The sequence below is a fragment of the Penicillium subrubescens genome (genome assembly GCF_028828155.1).
Source record: "Penicillium subrubescens strain IBT 31985 chromosome Unknown utg000008l_segment0_segment0, whole genome shotgun sequence".
Classification (NCBI taxonomy): domain Eukaryota; kingdom Fungi; phylum Ascomycota; class Eurotiomycetes; order Eurotiales; family Aspergillaceae; genus Penicillium; species Penicillium subrubescens.
In genome coordinates this window covers 69402-89831 of record NW_026643158.1, presented here as the reverse complement: position 1 = coordinate 89831, position 20430 = coordinate 69402, and the positions used below count along the sequence as shown (strand labels likewise).

Below are 20430 nucleotides of genomic sequence, written 5' to 3'. Positions count from 1 at the left end.
GGTTGAATTGGTAAATTGTAAGGCGTGAAAGGCTTGGCAAAAATCAGTTCGCCAGAATTTTAATGTCGTGCCAGCAGACGCACCCAAATTATTCTAGGATTTTGTAACTGTGAATCGCTACCTGCGAGACTCAGGTGCATTCCATCTCTTCCCAGACCACTCACATCCCAAAGCCAAGAAGAAAAGGCTACGTCTCTGTCCATGTTCGCCCAAGACCCAGACCGTACAGTCGGTCCTCCTCACATTGTTATGAGTCTGGCGTGCAAATTCGCTGCCGGCGAAATCAAAACGGAAACGAGATAACTTAGCCCCTGCAGCTAAGAGTAACAATAGTTATGTTTTTGTTCTAATGGATTTGTTTAGCATCATGCATCACTTTACAGTGCTAGCACGGCAAGATAAGCAATTTGGCTATGAAAGCTCTTATCGATTACATCGATCACGGCGGAACGTAACTCGGAACTCGAAAGGCGGCATCATAACCGTATATATTCATAGCTATCACCAGCTGCATCAAGTATATTCTACTGTTACGAGTCAAACTGAAATATTGGCTACTCTATGCTTTAAACCAAGGTATCAAGACTGGAGAAGAAAAAGGGAATGAAAGCCATCTGTTGGGGTGATGTTTTATTTGCCCCTCGGTAAGGGCGCCCCATATTATCATCCATATTTGGCACTCATGGTTCCCGTCATCCGGGACGTCACACCCGACCTTCCAGGCTTTCCTGCCGAATTAACATGAGATTATGAGCATAGGATCACATTGGACGAGGAGCTCATTGACATACCGGTCCAGCACAGTAGTCGTACAGCATTAGTGCGTGGTCTAGTATGTCCTCGACTTCTTGTAAACTAAGTCCAATCGCCTCTTTATACTTGACAGGACATTTCCCTTCTTGATCTTCGTCTAGCAGATCTAAAACATCAATTAGAACCTAGCAATACAGGCTTGAGGAAAACCAACTTATAAATTGTCGGAGCGCTGGCATCATAGCTTCGCAACAATTCACGTCTGGGAAGGGAACGCCGTCAACGACTTGAAATGAGCCGTCACCAATCAATTTCCGGAAAAGGTCAAATTTCTGCATCAAAGACTCGCGCTGGATCTCGCTAATCCAGGGTGGTATATAATCGCGTATTGTGGCGACAAAGTGCGATGGGCAGAGGGAGCGGCAAAGAGCGGTAGGTGGAGGGAGAGTCATTTTCTTACTCTTGGAAACTCAACTGTCATCGGATATGCCGCACTTCTTATAGACCTACTCTATCAAAAAAAACATGTTTTTAACCACACTTAGGTTCAACTGCACGCGCCCAGGTTCAACCGCACCCAGGTTCAACCGCACCCAGGTTCAACCGCATCCAGGTTCAACCGCACCCAGGTTCAACCGCACCCATTTTACCAGCATCTCATTCGATCGACCTCAGGTAATTATGTATCACGCTACTAGTCCATTCTTTGGCTTGGATTTAAGCAGGACGCACGCACAGCACACCCCGGTCAACCCTCCAGGGGTGATTCGATGATAGGATGGCTCATACGACTGGCCCCCTTTATGTGGTTGCCTCCTATCTTGTATTCCATTTACCGAGAAGGATTTGGTTGGTTTCCCATTTTGATTAAAAGGGATGTTTCTTTCTAGATATGGAGAGCGGCGTGGATAATCTTATAGGGACGGCCCGGCTGATCTTGGACGGATATTTCAATACTGTGAGCGGCAGAATATTATGTAGTTAGGGGTGTAAAAAGCCCGAGTGGGGGTATGAGTAAGTCACAAATTTCGCCCGCTGATCATTTATAGAGCCCCATGCGGCAACTCTGATATGCATATTCCAATGGAGGCAGTTGGTAGTGCGCCAAATGGCAAGAGAAGGCCCTCAAATATCGTCTTTGTCCACTTTCTTTCAACCGGAACTGCGGGGCCAATGACTAAACCTTCTGTGTCTGATGGCTGATATATTGAGTAACTGTCGCAGGGCACGGGCAATCATCTTAGGCAGAAGAGTGGTATACGAAACATGACACCTCCTAACTAAGGACTAGTTAGTTAATTCTCTCCCGCGTAGCTTAGTCAGGTATTCTGAGCCCATCCAAATTGCCAGTTAGGGGCTTGATAGTAATTTAGACCTATTAATATCCTATTGGTACACTAGTATGACCCACTGAGCAGTATTCCGACAAGGCATTCCGTTTTCCACTTGGTATCACGTGGCGAGGCGCATCTGCACGTAAAGCCGCCGTCGCCTCTTTGATTTACTTTGGGTTGCCATACCTCTCAATCTGATTGTACTGTATCTGCAAACACAGCCAGCCCAATATCTTCAGAGTCACATCCCATATGGAATGCATATCGGCCAAGATTATGTTGATGATCATGGAGAATCTGGATCTCCAGTCCCTGATACCACTCTGCCTTGTCTCAAAATGGTTCTGAGACTTTGCGCAGCCTTTGGTGTTCAAAACTGTCAAGGCAAGCTCTAGCCACCCCGACATATGGAAGCGACTTGGTCTGTTGTGGGCAGCCATTTCTAGTTCCAGCCCATTGAGCAACTTGATTAAGAATTTCTTGCTCAATGAATGGGGACCACGCCTTGTATTAGAAGGTCTCCCACTTTGCATATCGTCTAAAACTAATATTACACATGACTGCTTTAAATCTTCGCTTTTTATGCCCGCCGATCGACGGATTTACACTTCACTCTCTTCAAGGGCTTCAGTTTCCCAATCTGCCTGAGCTCTAGGGCGAACAGCATCCTGGTTTCCGCTCAGACGGGGATGAGCTATTCAAGCGGCAACCTTTTGGGTTTGCTCCATCTATATCGGCGTTACACCTAAAGGGCTTTCCATCGGCCGGCATCATTGAACTGTCGAATGAATTGAAGTTGCAGCATCTGGAGTTCGAGTGTAGCTAATTGGATTTCGATGGTATCAGCAAAATTTTCCGGCATTGCAAAGGGTTAATGACATTTGAACATCGCCATCCTGTATCATGCGGGGCTTCGGACATTGATTCCCATTTTAACACATTCCAGATCGTTCAGGCCCTTACTCCCTTCAAAGACGGCCTAGAATCACTGGTCTTGGAGTTTCCTTGTTATTTCGTCGGCGTCGAACACACGGATCAGGACCTACCCGATGACCTTGATAATACTTGGGGGCAACTGGGATCGCTTGAGTGTTTCGCTTCTTTGAGATCTTTGAGAGTTGATCAGCGGATTTTATCGACGGAGTCTGTGTTCCCTGGTCGCTTGGAAAATTTGACAGTCAGTCTGCTTGAGCCCGAAAGGGAAGCACTTATCTGCCATCTAGGCCAGTTAAGCCGTGCAGTATTGCTTTCGCTAAAAACTGTTGATTTCGTTTACCCGCTTGAAACTTTTGATAGTATTGATATTCAGAGAGCTGGATTTCGAGACGGAGTCACCGCGACTGTGGGTGAACCAGAAGGGATTCGTTCCATCTGGTAATCGGAAAGCCTAAGCGATCCTCAGTCTACGTTTTGAGTACCTCATGCAACGGTCTTTCCGATAAATGTTACTTAGATTAGCTCAAAGGGTCTATAGTAGACATCCATCGAAGGACAAATTGTAAGCGGAGCAAAAGTGCCCTCAGGCTCTACGGTTCCATTCCCGGCTGAACCAACCTGGTCGCTGCTGGATTTATTTAGCATCGCTGGTGGTTGAAAATATTCATAGTCATGGAGGTGGATATAGATCGGCGAAGGTTTTGAGTGGGCCTGAGATAATGTTAGTGGAGGCGGAAGCGTCCACACAAAACCATGACTCAGAATATTCATGAAGTCGCAAGGGATGTTTTAGTCATGTCAAGTAAAGCTAAGTAAAGGTCATTCATACGTACATCCTATCACTACATTAACCCAGGTGCACGGCGGGCGAGGTATTAGTTCGATCATTTCTTACGGGTAGCTTGCTTAGAGCTATAAGCTGCCCTAAGGCTCACAACGAAATGTCCATGAAAGGGCTTTTGGATCCCCGGTTGCCATTTGTAACATCATCAGTCCTCCAAGTAGATGCCAGGAAATGGATTATTCGTAAACAGACTCGTCTTCGGCGTACATCGAGTCATCACGAACACTGTACGCCGGGACACGAAGCTTTCGTGCATTTGCTTTCCATGGTGTGTCTGTCGTTGGATTCGATGTTCCCATCATGCAAGAGCCCAAAACTAATATCATCTCCCTCCCGGTTACAGGCATTGACCTCCTCATCGAAGTTCTTGCCGAGACCAGCCTCCATATCGCCTTCAACCTCGAAGCCATCAGTAGCCGCCTTGTCCCCAGAATCGGCCCAGCCGACCAAGGCCTTCTTGAACGAAGAGGGATCAGTCGTCCTGACAGGCCGGTTTGATTTGAAGGTGGGAACAATAGGATGCGGGACTGTGAGGGGCATCTCGAACCAGGGTAGGACTATCTGGTCTTCCGTGAGACCGCTAGCCTCATGAATGGGCTCAGCTTTCTCATTAAAGTCATTTTGTCTTTGCCACAAGGTAAGCAAGGGGGCTATAGGAGAATTAGTATTCCAGGAAACTCAAGGCAGAATAAACTAAGTCTGAAACACCTATACTGATCCACCTTCTTCAACAATTGGATGCGATCCACAACGTCACCACGGTAGATGGCGTTCTGGAAGCGGCCGACAAAGTCTCCACGGAGCTTAGACATCTGGGCCATGCGGGACAGCTTCTCCTGATTACCAGTGGCGAGATAGAGGAAGGAGAGCTTCTTGAAGTTGCGCTGCTTCCGGTACGTCATTTCCGCAGTTTTGTGGTTACCATGAGCCAAGGCCTGTGGTCCCAGTCGGTCCCAGTAGCTAGGATCATCTATTCTGCGAGCGATAACGATAGCGGCCTTGAAATTATCACACTCTAGGGCCAAATCGAAACGTGTCCGCGGGTCCCGTACACATTGCATAGCAATCTCGGGATAGCCCTTCTTTTGGATGTACGAAATGATACTCAGACCGACCAGTGTGGTGTTCTTGACGGCCTGAAGCATCATTTTATGGTTTTTTGTGACTAGTGCCAACTTGAATCGATACTCTGCAGGGTTGATGGAAAGGATCTGAGGCTGGGCGTTGCAGTCGAGGCAGTACAAATTGGATCCTGTGACGCGGACAAGGTAGACGTGTTGGTCAAAGGCGCGGACAATTCCACTATCATTGCCGCATGTCGATAAATCGTTAGCATAGATGTCGGATAAAACAAATAACGCAATAACATACCCGTTCAGTAGCGAGTACTTGATGTGATTGAGAGTCGAGTAGATAAGCACACCAGAATCATCCCAACTAGCGCTCTTGATACGAATATTCTCGTGTAAGGTGCTCATTCTCCGTAGAGCGGCGGTAGCAATTGTAACATTGTGGTTGCTGAGCAGTGCACAACATAGGCCATTCGCCGACCAGACCACTTACTTCACACCACCGACCGCAATCTCAGCCAACTGCTTATTCTGTTGGACATCGAAGAGAGTAACGGTAGTGTGCGTAATAAGAGCAGGCGTCCAGTGCCACCAAAGTACATGTCTTTCGTACCACCTGGGGTCTTAATAATCTTCATTGTGGAGTTTCTCAGGTCCTTGATATCGACCTGCTGGGTAGCAGAATTGAAAACGGCGAAACGGTTAAGGGTGGCAAAGAAGTAGTTTTAGCAGGGTCGCTGCTGATAACGGTGGACTCATCAGCACGTTTTGCGTTGCGAGTCAAAGACATGAGCTCATATGTTCCAGGATGGTTGGGGTAAGTGAGCAGGATGGCATACGTGGCGCGGTTATACGAGAGGGTTCGAGGAAGAGCCTTATGGCGAAGCGACAGGATAGGAGGCATGTCGACATCTTTGCCGAAGTCGTATGACTTTACAATGACTTTACATCTTTCTTGTTCGTAACGTAGACGAGCCTCTCCCGGTAAAGAGTGGAGGCAAGGCCCTCACGTTCCAGCTTGAACACCATCGCACCGGTATCGTGGGAAGTGGCGAATAGATTCCTCTTTGGATGAGAAACGTTAGCCCAGAACCGGGTGGTGTCCCGTTTGAAAGACCGGACGGTGGTCAGCTTGCTGCGATGCCACACACAAATTGTGCCATCTCCGCCGACGGAGAGGATTAGGTCTTGGTAGTGGTGGAAGAGGCAAGCAGAAACATTCTCGGAGTGACCGCGGCAGACACCAATCTCCAATGCCTCAGTATCTGCATGACTGGGATCCAATGAGCTGTACTGAAACCAACAAACCACTCATGCGCCAGAGCTTAATCGACCTGTCGTTACCAGCTGACAAAATCAACGGTTGACTGCTCGAACACTAGAAGCCTCCTGGTAGAGCAAATACGCGATTGCCTGGTCAATGTTACCTAGACGTAAGGAGTTCAGAACTAGCTTGGAGAAATACCAAAATGGGCTCTTCGGCCTCCGTGCTTTCGAATCGACATCGGACGCAAACAAATTATGTTGAGTTCGAGTCTTCCACACATAAATATTTCTTTGGGCCTCAACAGTTCATTTTCGCTATTAGGCCTAACATCGAATTTGGAAGGGGCCCAATTCCGAAGACAGCAGTTACAGCAATAGGCAGAACGTTGGACGAAACACTGGCATTGGAAATTTTAACATTGGAGTGGACGAATATAACACCAGAAGAGACGCAAGATACATAGTCTATGAGCTCCTGGAGAAGGATGTCCATTAGAGTATTTCAAATGGTAGTTGCAGGGGTTCATAGTTCATTCTCCAAGTATCTATAGGGGGTTGTTCAATCGGACTCCTTAGCGAACTCATGAAACATCGTTTCCTCCTGGTCCACGAAAGCCTAGAACTGGTATTGTTATCAAACAAACATGGTGGAGCAAAGCCTGTGTAGAGCGTAAAATGGCTATGATACTGCTCTGCTTTTTAGTTCCCCTTTATCCTATACTCTACCTCCTGCTACTTGTCGTTTGCAGTCACCCATGCTAGGGTATTTATTTAGCTGAAAGCTACGTTACAGCCACCACACGCCAGCAGGGTTCACAGCCATCCATGTGGCCGAGAGAGTCAGCCTGCGCTAAGCTCAAGCGGGAGAATACCGGCATCAAGTATTCACTCATGTCAATCGTCAGATAGAGTCCTAGGTTATAGAGCCCAAGAGAGACGATAGTAACAGATCCACTCAAGGCATTTGCGACGACATAATTCCGGCAGTTCACATTCTTTGTACTGCCTAAAGTCAACGACTTTGTGTAAGGTCAGCTATTGGTGGGTTTAGAAAAGTGATACGAAGAAAAAGTGGGCAGACGGAGAACAAATAGCATATAGCAGCTGCTGTATGTTAAAATACCCAATATAGCCCAGCAATCGAAGAATAGCATTCACGGTTCCCCGGGTTATGGCGCATGAGCTAGTGGTATTTCTACACCATTCCACGCCGTTATTATAAACCTGGCATAGCACCCGATGAGGCCGGCTCCCATAGTCCAGTGAAAAGAACCACCAGTGTTAATCCAGGCAAGCTGCAGGTGTCCATGATCAGCGATCTCTCATGTGGAATAGGTGGTGGGCTCCTTATTTACCATCGCGATTGGCAGCAGGGCCCATTTCAAGGTTACCAAGTCAGTAGATAGCGTCTATGGATGTCAGTAAAAGCTCCCCATGGCCCTTATGACAGTGCACCATACCGAAACGTTGCTTCCTAGTCCAGGGTTAGCGCGGCTACCATGACTCTCGTGTTCTTGACGACGTACCCCATGCGTATCCCACCAACGAAACGAATGGTAAGACGAAAACCAAGAATGTGACACTCCAGTACTGAACATACCGAAATGCCGTATGTGGACGATGTCGGCATGTATACGTCGCTATCCGGAGGTGATTTATAGTGTTACACACTAATGGAAGGATAAATTGGCCCACAAATAGCTCAGAAAATTTCCCGTCAGATATTAGAGTCTGGAGGGAGTGAAACTGGCTGAATGATTAGCAATAAGCCCGTGATGAAGGCAAGAAGCTGGAAAACACGTACCATGTGGCTCAAATACCAGGCGATAAGTGCAGTCGAGACGCCGACTAACGGCAGCGAGAACCATAGATAAAACTGTGGCAGGCATCCGGTAGATCTGGTCTCCGGGCAAATCAATACGGGCTGTTGCTGCAAATAGACATGGTAACCCGACAGTAGGATAAGGACGACTGTCGTAGCGCCCATCGGAGAAAAGTCCAGCCTCGCGAGCCAAGGACCTTGAATTGAACCAGCAGAACTTGTTTCACAGCGTAGGAAATTGTGAGCAATCAAGCAGAATACCGCGCTGGCAAGGATGCCTGCGGACTTGGCTTCTGTTTCTAGGAATAAACGATTTAGTGAGTTGACCTTTGCCTGGGTCAGACAGCAACCAAGCAAGAAAAACAACCGTAACCAGAGACAACCCTGAACAAAGTTACCGATCCATGTCGTATTGCTCTGGATGACGCCGAGATAGCAGATTATGAATTCGGTGGAGTTTCTAATATTATCAGCGCTCTGAGTCCGACTGAGCAAGGAAGGGAGCCGCACTGTGCGATCGATTCCAGAATGACCATCGCGATATCTCCAAACCTAAGGAGAGTGTCAACAATATGACTTTCCTAGAATACAAGTAGTAGCATACCGGCTTTTGATGGCATCGTCCCAAAAGAGGACTTGAACCTTTCTGAAAAAGCTTTTCCATCGCTCGTTTAGTAAAGGCCATAGCATCCATTCAACCATTCCAAACCACTCACATAATGGCCACAAACTCCACCAAGCATGCCATAAGCGGATCAAGACTGAAGGAAGTAGATAGAGCTAACACGATATTAGAGAGCCAGATCTATGTGCCGAGGGCAGTGTTTAAATCTCCACGAACCAATTAGGATCAGCGACAACAGAAACCCAATGGTCCATGATTTTCCCGTTACTCTGTTGAACCGAGTTGCTTCAGTCCAGATAGCCTTCATCAACATCATCATGGGTAGAAATTTGGATTCAATGCAGTAAGTCTGATTAGATCGTGATTCAGTGGAATATGGGATTGAACGGTCCATCGATAGATGCCACCAAGAGATTTATAGAGCCAGATGAAATTGGACAGGTGTCTTTTTTCCGATTCTATCGTACCTATTAGATGCTTTGCTGGTGCCTAGATCAAAACAAAAAAACAAAAACAAGAAGGATCGTTCTCATTCACAAAGGGAATAAAATTCCCAAACGAGGTATCGGTGAGTCACAAATTTCACCCGCTGATCATTATAGAGCCCCATGCTGCAATTCCGATATGCACATCCCAGTGGAGGCAGCTGGCTGTGTCCCTAAATGACAAGAGAAGACGATGAGTCCATTAATGAATCCAGACGAGAGGAAGCAAATGTGGCCATTACAAAAGTGGATTGCGTTTCGTAGTCCACGCTGTGGAATCAACTTGAAAGAGATACTAAGGTTTCGTATAATGTCACAGTTCCTAGTGAAAGTGCAAGTAATGAGTTGAAATCAAACATGTTGATAAGTCGTCCTCGTCCTATCTTTGTGATGAGTCCCCTAGTTTCTTTGCGCAATATGCCATTCTGCCTATGTCGCCCCGGAGTTCTATGGGGTCTGCGACCCTGAGAGTCATTGTTCATCCCAGAATGACGCCCAGAGGAAAGGGTCTAGCAGAGGCCAATTTTGGTACCAAGTTAATTTTTGGTACCAATACACACATCGTATTTATTCTCTTCATTCCTTTCTTTCATAACTATGGCTATATTGTTCTCCATACCCCCAGTCAAGCTGTTCCGCGCTCAGCCGCCATATCTGTAATGCCAATAATGGCGAGCGAGATAGGTTGAGAGTGAGAGCCAAAAAGCCACTAAGAGTGTCTATACGTTCGAAGTATGATTGATGGAGCCATTTTTCGCGTTCTGTGATACGCTACAAACCGGAATTAAGGGAGCTGCAACTCTGTAAATAAACTCGACCGGGGGTAGGTGGTTTTGATCATCGGTCTAGAACTCGTGATATCCCAGGTCAAAATAATCTGTAATTCTGGGTTAGACCGGAGTGAAAGACCCGTAAGTAACCCCTTTCGCCATTTCACGATCCTTCGAATTCTTCCTGGGAACAGCTGAAGCCACCAATTTGCGGGTAGATCGATAATACAAGAACTAATATTTTCAGGGCCGCGTAAAGATCGATTGATTGATTATGATCCTGCTGTTCTATATGCTAATTTCGTTTACTACCATAATGTTGTGGCGATGCACAATATTGGATAGACCAAGTTTCTGATGGCTGCTTTTAGCCTGTTATCATCAATTCATGCTTGCCAGCCATTTCCATTGTGACCTATCAGATATTAAAAATGATGGTAAAGTGATGCAAAAGTGATGTAAAAAACGATGGTAAAACATTTCTACATTACGATCAGAATAATTTTTACTGCCATGCCCCCTACAGATACGGGGACATATAATGAAGCCCAATCCACAGACACTATTCCTAACTTCTATTAGTACATATCCCCTCCTGCAGCGCTAGCGTCGCGTTTTTTTGACCACCCCTGTCGCTGAGCACGGGAGTTCGATTCGATCGTCCCCACCTGCAACGCGTTAGCGGTGTATTTTTGATCATATACTGATGGTGTTGAAGGCGTTCAAGCTGCTACAGGAGGAGATCAACGCGAAGCTCAGGGCCATGTGGGCATAGACCGCGTTGGGTGTATCATTGCTGTACCGGAAACAGCCAATTGATAAGAAGTGTGAGAGTTTTCAAAATTGCCTGGTGGAGTTCTACCCATGAAGAACGTTATTTTGAGAACAGATCCAGCAATCATGAAATATTACAAACACTACGAGCATTTTCATAGAAGTGCATGGATATTCAGTTATGGTATGATATCTAGCCTCTTCGACATTGGACTCAGGCATACCGATAACAAAGAGACAAATATTCCCTATTTTTAAAGCAACTAAGGAGTTGACTCCATTTCTCCGTGTCATGATTGGATCGCTGTACATCCTATAACTCATTACAACACGCCCTAAGCTCCATCCGACTTGCTAGGCGAATCTATTCATGCAATATCATCTGCATATCCAATGTCACATGGGCATACGGCATAAACCCCCACTTGGTTTGCAACCCCCCTTGGTTTGCAACCCCCTTGGGTTTGCAACCCCCCTTGGTTTGCAACCCCCCCTTGGTTTGCAACCCCCCTTGGTTTGCAACCCCCCTTGGTTTGCAACCCCCCTTGGTTTGCAACCCCCCTTGGTTTGCAACCCCCCTTGGTTTGCAACCCCCCTTGGTTTGCAACCCCCCTTGATTTGCAACCCCCCTTGGTTTGCAACCCCCCTTGGTTTGCAACCCCCCTTGGTTTGCAACCCCCCTTGGTTTGCAACCCCCCTTGGTTTGCAACCCCCTTGGTTTGCAACCCCCCTTGGTTTGCAACCCCCCTTGGTTTGCAACCCCCTTGGTTTGCAACCCCCCTTGATTTGCAACCCCCCTTGGTTTGCAACCCCGCTCGTTTGCAAATCCCTTCAACCGAGGATGTCTTCCCCGGGTAAAATATCATAGCTAGTAGCCTAGATATAAATGTAGGCTGCATAGCAACTGGTGAGTCAAGGCCTCTGAGGCCTGATTGCTAAGGCTACAAACCTAGGCTTAGCCACCCCAAACGGAACAGCAGCAACAGTGGATACTCGGAAGAAGGACATTTGTTAGTTACAGTATTATGAAAGCAACCCAGGTCACTTAAATTACGTATGTGTCCCCTTTTGAATGAATGGAGTAAGTCTATATAAGAGCTTAGTAGCTCAGACGAGGATATATGGTGAGGTGTCGCCATGAAAAAGGGATGGAGAAGAGACTGGAACGAAGTGATTGTGAGTCCGCGAGATGCAAATAATTAGGAAATTCCTCGGAATACTTAAAAAAGTGATGCCAAGTTGAGGAACGATCGCGGATAAGTTTGACAGTTAGCCGCAGCGTCAAAGCAAAAGAAAACCCTCAGAGCCTGGATCGTAAAGGCATGAGCTAACTAACTCAAAGTGACGGTAAAAAACAATTGAAAAGACTTCTTGTCATCAGTAGCACGTGTCCATTGGTTACTGACTGCCCCACCAACATGTGTGACATGGTGTTTGGAAAGATCTGTAACAAGACAAGGGGCGCCATCCCACTTACTAATTTCAAATCAGAAATAAGCGGTCCGTGCACATCGACCTCGAGGATACGAGCCGGTTGCTGGGAAGCCTAGACCAACGAGGCTTGCACGAGCCAATCCATCCTCGAACTCTTCAACGCTACCCCGTGCACATGAGTCAGGCTTATAATTTTAGTCTTGGATAGTTTTGTCCACTAGACAAAGCTATCTAAGTGGGAATTCGAACATGGTCTAGACTACAACTCGGATTCTACGCATCTAGTTCATTTCAGTCCGCAGTTGCCGATCTAAGCCCTTACCATATTCAGCTGATCTTCGCTGCACGAAGGTGATGAGTTGTTAGTAGATAACATGGGCTGGCCTTGCCGGCAGCCTTGGAATACATATATATACGCCCGCAGGGTGTTCCGATTCTCACCTTCCCCGTCTTGATCCAGTGCCCCGCGACTAGAAGACTTCGATGCCAAAACACGACGAGTCCAACGTTAGTGTGGAGCCAGAACCGTTAGAGGTAAGTGTCAAGGTGACGATATGGTTATTGTTTATACTGATTTATTAGACCGTGCGGACCTGGCTAGCTAGGCCTTGCCCTGATATCAAGGCAAAAATAAGAGCGGAAGGTCTCGACGATGCGATCTTGGAAGATGTGCCGCTTGAGGGCGTTTATTTGGCAGACCATATATCTGCCGACAGCCACATCGTGGTAGATCTGGCCGTGGTTAAACGGGAAATCGCACGCGTGCACAACCACTTTGACTCTGTCCCGCTGCTGCTGGACAAGCTGACCTTGATTGAGTCGAACGAATATACAACTGATCCCGGAACCCCAACCCAGCGCAAGTACAGGATGGTGCACCGCATGTATCTGTCGCGACACGCAAAAGCAAAACAGAACGGAAAAACCCCAAAACTTGTGCTTGATTGGTATCAAAGGAGTTCAGATGATATGAACTTGTTAATGATGCAGAATTGCTCAGAATAAACTTGACCCTGCATGGTTCTGACCTGTGGCTGCCGCTACACTGTCTGGTCACATCTTTTGCCAACTGATCAGAGGGTCGATATGAAAGGATCTCAGGTTTCCTTTCGACAGCTTATGAATACTTTGGCACCTCATGAGATTAAATGTAATGCACGGTCTATCCTGAAACTTCAAGGGAACTATATCAATCTTTCTATCCATTGGTATTTTCTAGAAACTTGATCACCTAGACCCTGTTCATTGGCAACTCTAGAGAAAGCCGCAGGAAGTCATTCGTACAAGAGGCGAACCCATTTTGACGCCCAAAGCAGCCGAATAGAGAAGCCCCAAGGGAGATGTCAAAACGTAGCTCCTGATCATAGGAGAGAATAACTTCTCATTGGCCAGGGCCGTACGAATTGAACCGGTAATAGCATTACTATAAATACCGTTCTATCTCCCGGGGCTGCTATCATATCATCATTCGGAGGGAAGCGCCGTGATCAGCAGTACTTAGTTCGATACTAATCACATTGGGAATTCTTTCTCGCATGCATGGGGTTGGCCTAGCCGGATTAGCGGAAACCATTGACCCCAAAAAGGTGATGGCAATGGGTTTCCGAGGACGCGGCGCCATAGCTGGATAGATGAAGGTTGCTAACCCATTATCGGTACTGTAGGTGTAGTGCTTCACATAGGGACGCTTATAGGTTCTACATAGCTTTGAGAACCGGATTGGCCTACACGTGTCGTAGAATTACTGAAAATACTTTCGAACATATACGGGGACTGTGATAGTCACGAAGATCATGGCTTGTTGAGACTAGCTTGCACCATTTCTGCATCTTCAAAATTCTCAGACACCAAGTGCACCCCCAAAATTCAGATGGCCGTTTTTTAACACGAGGGGTAAGACATCCCAAATTTCAATTCAATCTTTGGCCGGGATTTTTTCTAATTTTGGGTCAGGGTGTTCCCACGCCGCTTTGCAATGAAATCCTTCTCGCAGCGGCCGAGGGATTATTGCGGACATACGGATCCTGGTGTTCAGATTCATTGGGTGTTGAAAAAGGCAAGTACCCGGATACTTGTCAGAGAGCTGCAACTCAACCTCATAACCGGGGTCCGGCCTGCATTGTTGATAATAAAGGTTTTGCCAGCCAAGTCAAAAACATTGCATGCCAACAGTCCCGTGGGATACTTGCACTTCTTTCTCACGTTGCGTGGTATTTCAATGGGCATTATGGCCTACAAGCGGAACTGGCCGACGTGAGGGTGGAAATTCAGCGTTTACCTGAACTCCACGGACTTTTTGAAACGCTTCACAGAAGTCACACACTGGCCTCAGAAATGTTTGAATATCTACAGCAGCAGCGAGAAATGATAGAATGGGTGAGGTTGGAAGGGCAGGGAGGGTTCAAGAGGAAGGTTTCAGGCGTTATATTGTCTCTCCAGAAACCCCTTATGGACGCCTTGGAATCCATGGTCTATTCCATACAGTAGCCAGCCACTATTCCGTGACGCGTTAACTAAAATCCCGAAATGATCTTCTTCGGACTTCCTGGCCTGTATTAATTTTGACTGATTTCCTATCAACAAGTCCTGTCTTGCAAGCAGTATTACAGAGCAGAGAAGGGGTCCTATGTGTCGGCCTCGTTGGTGGCGTGAAAGCAGGCACGTAGGCTGGTCTTACCTATACGCATCTGTGTGAATGCTGAGCTCATTGGCATATGTGCGCCGACGTGTGTTCGAGGACAGCTTTCACCGGCTGCACTTCAAGCCTAAGGATCTCTCTGCCGTGTTTACCTTTCTCCCAAGCCACGTTCAATCCTTTCTCATCGCTTGGCGAATTGTAGACTTGGCTGGTGCTGTGAGCGTTCGCAGGGAAACAGGCTTTGGTGGCGGTTCGGCGTTCGCTCTTGCGTTCGGATCAGCCCCAGCAGCCTCGTTACCAGCCACTCCATGATATATTATCTGCTGTTGCAGCGGCTATCCAACATGATGATTATAATGGGAAGAAGAATTGATTCTCATATATCGCCCCACAGGTCGGGCGCAAGACTTGTAGAAGCACACGCGGCGGGCGACCGTTATGCCTTAGCGATGGCTCAGTGGACGTGACCCAGCAAGGCGTCGTTTGTGGAGGGTGACAAGTCAGGACAAGTTCGATGCGCTAGGTGCTAGATGCAAGGGTGGGCCGAGTGAAGAGAGAGAGAAATTTCTCGAGTTGCTCTTCGAATTTGTAATTAACCTTATTCCTCCTGTTCTTCGCCCGCTTCTCAATTCGCGACGAATGTCGACATTTCATGTTAATGGATGGATTGGCCCACTTGAATAGCCTCAATATTTGAGACTGGTTCATGCAGTACACTGTATGATTGTAGAGATTTTGAAAAATTTCCATGAGTTCTGGTGATGGCTTGCGGGTGTTAAGATTTATCAGTCTGAACCGCAGATGCCAGACCACCGCCGTTTCCAATGAGGAGCTTCAGTGTCTGGAGATGGCCTCCCCGGACAGCACCATCGGGTGGAAGAAGCGTGTTCTGAGAGTATCAATTTTGGTTGGCTCTAAAGCGGAGAAGTAGAGACAAAGCATCATCATCGCCTCGGGTCGCGGCAACAGACAGAGATGAATGTCGATGAACTAGGTCGAACCCGTCTGGAACGGCACCAGAGTCGAGGAGAAATTCCATAATTTACAGGGCCTTGGTTGAAAGTGCCTGGCGTTGAATGATTGCAACAGCTAGCGGATTGATATAGCCGCCGAAGCTACTCGCTGCAAATTGCCTCTCCTTCCCAGCAAAATAACAATCCTCGTCATGTTGGCCAGGGTAGCGAGTGAAGTTATCGATCGCTTTGATGAGTTGGCGTATGTTGGGAATCTCTTTCATCAGGCCCAATCTCCCCATGCGGATTGCATGATAAAGAGCTACTGAGCCATCCTGGTGTGAATTGGATACATGTGAGATAAGCGATGAAGAAGTGGTAGAGATCAAACGCACTCAAGTGTGACGTTATTTGAAGAACGATTTCTGGCGGGAATTTGTCCATCATGAACTAAGAAGCTAATATCAGACAGACTAAGGCTGGATGGAAGGTTTGCAGTCCTCAAGATGATGACACAGGCGAATTAATGGCGCGGCTTTCCTTTAAGGGAGAGTCACGGTCACGTGAACACTTGAAACGAGGTGACACATTCCAGTGGGCCGTCAGGTAGCACTAGTAGGCATCACAATAGGGTTGAACTGCTATTGTCCCTATCAGTGCCTTCCATTATGCTACGACCCAGTCATGTGCTTCTCTCATCGGTAGAACTAGTATACTTTGTTGCATAGTATACTTTGTTGCACATCGATTTGCCGAGGCAAGGATACGTGCCTTGCGTCGTTTCAACTCCGAAACTCTTAAGAAATATAAAATTTCTAAAGAACGAACTACGGATTTCGATATCTGGAAGCTGTCCAACGAGAACAAAGCTGCCATGAGTGATTCAGAGGGTTGAATTTCGAGGCAAAGTGAGCTACAAATTTTCAGGTTATGCCTTCGCTATCCCGCGGCGTATTTCTGCTGAACAATCAAATCAACTCGAAGAAGAAGCACAATGCCCCAAATCAAAGTACGTGAAATATCTTCTAGTGCAAACGATTGTCAGTTTCCTTCGTAACGCAAAGTCGTCGGGCCGACCTGCTGGACCCAAAAAAACAAAAGAGGAAACAACACGCACCGGATGCGGTGACTTCGGGGTTATTCTCATGCCCTCCGTCTCCCTTTATTCACCACAAGGTGAGAAACCCAGTCATGAGCTAGCAGTAGTAGACGACCTAGAATCAACCGTGCAACTCTGGAATTGCGAAAAGAACGTGCTCCACGACGCAGCGAGTCAAGTCATCGATGAGTGCTAGCCATGCAATCTTCAATGGGCTTCTCTCTGTTGCTTTCGGAACGATCCTTCAGCGACTGCTTAGCTCCTTCCAGCTCGATGCCCATAGCATCCCTATCATTGGGTTTGGATCGCTTTTGGATCTTTCAGTCCTGACGCGACAATCCATCACTCTCTCAATCCGGAAAATATTCTTGCCTTGACATCAAAATTAGTGAACCAGAATGCCCACATATCACATCTTGTCCCGAGTCCCGTCGTAAGAATGTGAAGATTTAGTTGCGCTGCTATTGAGGCCTCCGCAAGATTCTGCAATCTTTGCGTTCCCAAGCGCGCCCGGAGTAACGTTGAACCTGCGATTGTCGTATGTTAACCAACGACGGGACTGCATGTCAAATCGATCAGCTTCATTTCTCTCCATCTCTATCAAGAACATATTTGAGCGCTAGAACCAAAGAAAAATGCGACAAACCGTTGCTATTTGCACGCCTAGCCACAGGCATCTTCTCATGCGAGGGATGGGAATGGTATCTGGTTCAATAACGGGTCTGTCGTCCTCCGAGGGGGCTCCTTCGAAAAATTTGTCGGGGTAGTAGAGCTGGCTCCAGGATTGACCGCGGATAAGGAAATCCTCCGGTAGATGACGCGTCGGCATATCCTCCAGTGGGAAGTTTCTATCTTCGATTTTGTTGAATTCGCTGTCGGGGTCGATCTTAGATTCACGGAGAGCGTTGAGGAAAGCGTCGATAAGAGTGTTGAGGAATCTCCCGATGCTGACCCACGGGATGAATGCGTCGACTGGTTGCATGGCGAGCGGGTGGAGGGCAAGGCACCAGATGAATGATAATGAGATATGTACACCTGGGTATATACTAGGGTCACCTAGTTGGTCGAGCAAGACTGAAAGTGTGTGGAAGGCGAGAGTACTGCCGTGAAAAACCATTGCAGGGAGATGGGCGCTAGGATCTGTTGGCTGGCCCTTTTCTTTGATCTTCACTTTCGAGCCCAAGTCCAAACCCGACGTCCAATTGAGCGCAAATTCAGAAGCACCTGCAGCCGATGTATCATTTTTATGAGCAAATTCCATCACTATATCGGCATCGACTTCGTCGTCACCGTATTGAAGGATCGACGCGAAATTACACGACATAATGTAAACTCCTGTTTGACCCTGACGACCCAGGTGCCGGGATTCTTTCCGCAAGAGTATCAAGAAGTGATTTGCCAAGGCGACGAATTGTTCAGCCGGCCATTTATTGAATAGGGCACTGTGAGTAGCTATAAAAGCAGTGACCATTGTGTGCTGATTCAAATTCTGATCTTGTCCATTATACGGACCGAAGAGAAGGACCACACTCTCTCGCGCATTGGGGAAAGGACGTACACTCACTAACGCTTTGGTGTAGTGGAAAAGCTGCAGAAGCACGTCTGGACGAGCTAATACTGCAAGATGATGTTGAATACGACCCACTTCAGGGCTGCGATCAGCGTCTTGATTGTACCAGTATCGCGAGACTCCGGCCCAAACCTCCCGGTCTCTCATATCAGACTCTTCCACAGCCATGCGATATCGTGCTAGATCACCCAGGCACTCGATCCAGGTCTCGCTAAATGCATCGACGCTTTCAAGTAAGAGTGTCATCATCGAGTATGCGAGGTAGATGAAATTCAACATATAATCGAAAGAGCATGGCAGCTTTTGCCGAAGCAGCTCCAAAAATGAATGAATGCCATATCTCCACATGCGTGCAGGCATTGCATATTTGTTGGCCAATTTTTTCAACACCTGACTGGCGGACGGGTGTTGGGAGGCCAGAAAAAAATCATGGTGTTCATAAAGTAATGTTCGATGCAGGGATATCATTGCTTGCCATTGTAGGCCAGATAACTCGGCATTGGATTCAGTTTGTTGTTTGTCGACCTCGATGCATTTCTTTTCCACCATCACTAGTCCAGCATAGATCGAGCGCACCTCTTGGATCAACTGATCTTCTGTGATGTCATTGGTCTCTGGCTGCTTGTACATCGGGGGTGGATCCGACGACTGTGACCCCGATGGTGGCTCCAAGGAATGGGATGAATACGTGTCATTGAGATCATCATTGGGTTCATTTTCTGGGCTTTGTTCAGGGGATGGCCCGCCGAGATCCATTGGAACATCACCATCATTATCATCAGCATCATGATCTCTATCCCCCACCCTATGCCCGTCTTCATGCACATCATTATCACTGTTACCGCCATTACCATTTTTAGTAGCCGTTGTTTGAGGTACCGCGGGGTCTGCATGGTATCTCCACGGTTCTGCTCGCGGCATCTCATGTCTTGTTTGATAAACAGATACTCGAGTGAACTCCGATTCAGTGAGCTGTGCTTTCGACAGTACCCCACTAGTATCATCATAGTTGGTGGGTTGATTCAAGGCAGACGTGGACCGCCCTCGATCCCGCTCTCTTAGCGTGCGTGAACTGTCTCGGCGGCGAACGTTCTTTGCACGGGCAGCGAATTTTGTGCGCGAGGATGCTTTGGACATTCGGGCACCCTGACTACTGGAGGTATCCACAGTACTATCATCGGATAGCATCCCAGTAGAGAGTGGCAGGCTGGCTGATGAGCGCAGGCGAATGGCCGTGGGCACTTCAGCCGACAACTCATCCAAGTGAACCCGGCTTATGGGACGCCTAGGATGGCAGTTAGTTGGGAGGCCTCGCAATGCCACGGAGGTGACCTGCCTAGGAGATAGATATGGTGAGGACCTGTCTGCACCTCGCCAACCGGGTTTGGGATCCACCCGAGAGGAGCCAGATTTGACTCCGTGGGAGCCTCGCCGTCTTCGAAAGGACGGCCTGTCCATCATACGTCTCTGTGTGACTTGATTATTTTATTGTTTCAGGACTTTGTGCAGTCGCATCATCTGACCTGAGAAGTGACTATATTAGCTAATCGGGCTCGCCTAAACCAATTGGGTGTCTGTGCTGGCATTTAACCCTGCAGGTGGGTGTGTATTTCAATCGGAATGTGACGGGAAAGTCAAAAATGGTCGACTAAGTGTGGCAGTGGCGGGAAGGATGAACATAGAAAGATGCTCGGGTAGAGTCAGGTTGAATGGGAGCTAGACTGACGTTATTGTTGTTGCGATGGTTGGGCTTTCTGTCGCACATCGATGGGGTAAAATGGTGGTTAATGACCCTGGTGCGGCCTCTCAGAGTTTATAAAATGATATCGATGGACATTGGAGCCTGTGGTCACCTGGGCGAAGCACCCCGGGTTGTGGGTAGGAAATTATACATATATAAGACGTTAAGAAATCCTGTGGAGAAGACAAAATACCGGTAATAACACCCTTGGCCTGACGACTCAGACGAGCATTAATTCTCTAGGCCGCAAGGATGTTGCCAGAGGGTCGTACCCGCTTTTCGGGTTTCTAGGCTTTAGCGCTGGTTGCCTTCTCGA

At 47.5% G+C, this 20430-nt stretch overlaps 7 protein-coding genes across 7 annotated transcripts; 3 read left to right on the top strand and 4 right to left on the bottom strand.

The window, feature by feature from the left end:
- Positions 1-704: 704 nt before the first annotated feature.
- Positions 705-1205, bottom strand: N7473_011066 (uncharacterized protein; the record flags this gene model as incomplete). The annotated part of the gene is made up of 3 exons (XM_057157005.1): positions 705-728; positions 792-919; positions 968-1205. The coding sequence occupies 3 exons, from the start codon at positions 1203-1205 to the stop codon at positions 705-707; spliced, it is 390 nt and encodes a 129-aa protein (XP_057004299.1).
- Positions 1206-4083: 2878 nt separating this feature from the next.
- On the bottom strand, positions 4084-6252 carry N7473_011065 (coatomer subunit alpha; the record flags this gene model as incomplete). The annotated part of the gene is given in 6 exon segments (XM_057157004.1): positions 4084-4492; positions 4576-5385; positions 5431-5553; positions 5606-5868; positions 5886-6202; positions 6246-6252. 6 exon segments carry the CDS (start codon positions 6250-6252, stop codon positions 4084-4086), a joined length of 1929 nt encoding a protein of 642 aa, XP_057004298.1.
- A 1120-nt stretch (positions 6253-7372) lies between these two features.
- On the bottom strand, positions 7373-8966 carry N7473_011064 (sodium/calcium transporter; the record flags this gene model as incomplete). Its single annotated transcript, XM_057157003.1, has 9 exons — positions 7373-7498; positions 7559-7612; positions 7664-7677; positions 7730-7949; positions 8008-8485; positions 8536-8577; positions 8630-8680; positions 8742-8805; positions 8867-8966. The coding sequence occupies 9 exons, from the start codon at positions 8964-8966 to the stop codon at positions 7373-7375; spliced, it is 1149 nt and encodes a 382-aa protein (XP_057004297.1).
- Positions 8967-12596: 3630 nt separating this feature from the next.
- N7473_011063 (uncharacterized protein) lies at positions 12597-13118 on the top strand (the record flags this gene model as incomplete). The annotated part of the gene is made up of 2 exons (XM_057157002.1): positions 12597-12647; positions 12696-13118. The coding sequence occupies 2 exons, from the start codon at positions 12597-12599 to the stop codon at positions 13116-13118; spliced, it is 474 nt and encodes a 157-aa protein (XP_057004296.1).
- A 2381-nt stretch (positions 13119-15499) lies between these two features.
- On the top strand, positions 15500-15682 carry N7473_011062 (uncharacterized protein; the record flags this gene model as incomplete). Its single annotated transcript, XM_057157001.1, has 1 exon — positions 15500-15682. One exon carries the CDS (start codon positions 15500-15502, stop codon positions 15680-15682), a length of 183 nt encoding a protein of 60 aa, XP_057004295.1.
- Positions 15683-16634: 952 nt separating this feature from the next.
- On the top strand, positions 16635-16999 carry N7473_011061 (uncharacterized protein; the record flags this gene model as incomplete). The annotated part of the gene is made up of 2 exons (XM_057157000.1): positions 16635-16713; positions 16734-16999. The coding sequence occupies 2 exons, from the start codon at positions 16635-16637 to the stop codon at positions 16997-16999; spliced, it is 345 nt and encodes a 114-aa protein (XP_057004294.1).
- Positions 17000-17422: 423 nt separating this feature from the next.
- On the bottom strand, positions 17423-19561 carry N7473_011060 (DNA/RNA-binding domain E.t1.c1-type; the record flags this gene model as incomplete). Its single annotated transcript, XM_057156999.1, has 1 exon — positions 17423-19561. One exon carries the CDS (start codon positions 19559-19561, stop codon positions 17423-17425), a length of 2139 nt encoding a protein of 712 aa, XP_057004293.1.
- Positions 19562-20430: the final 869 nt, after the last annotated feature.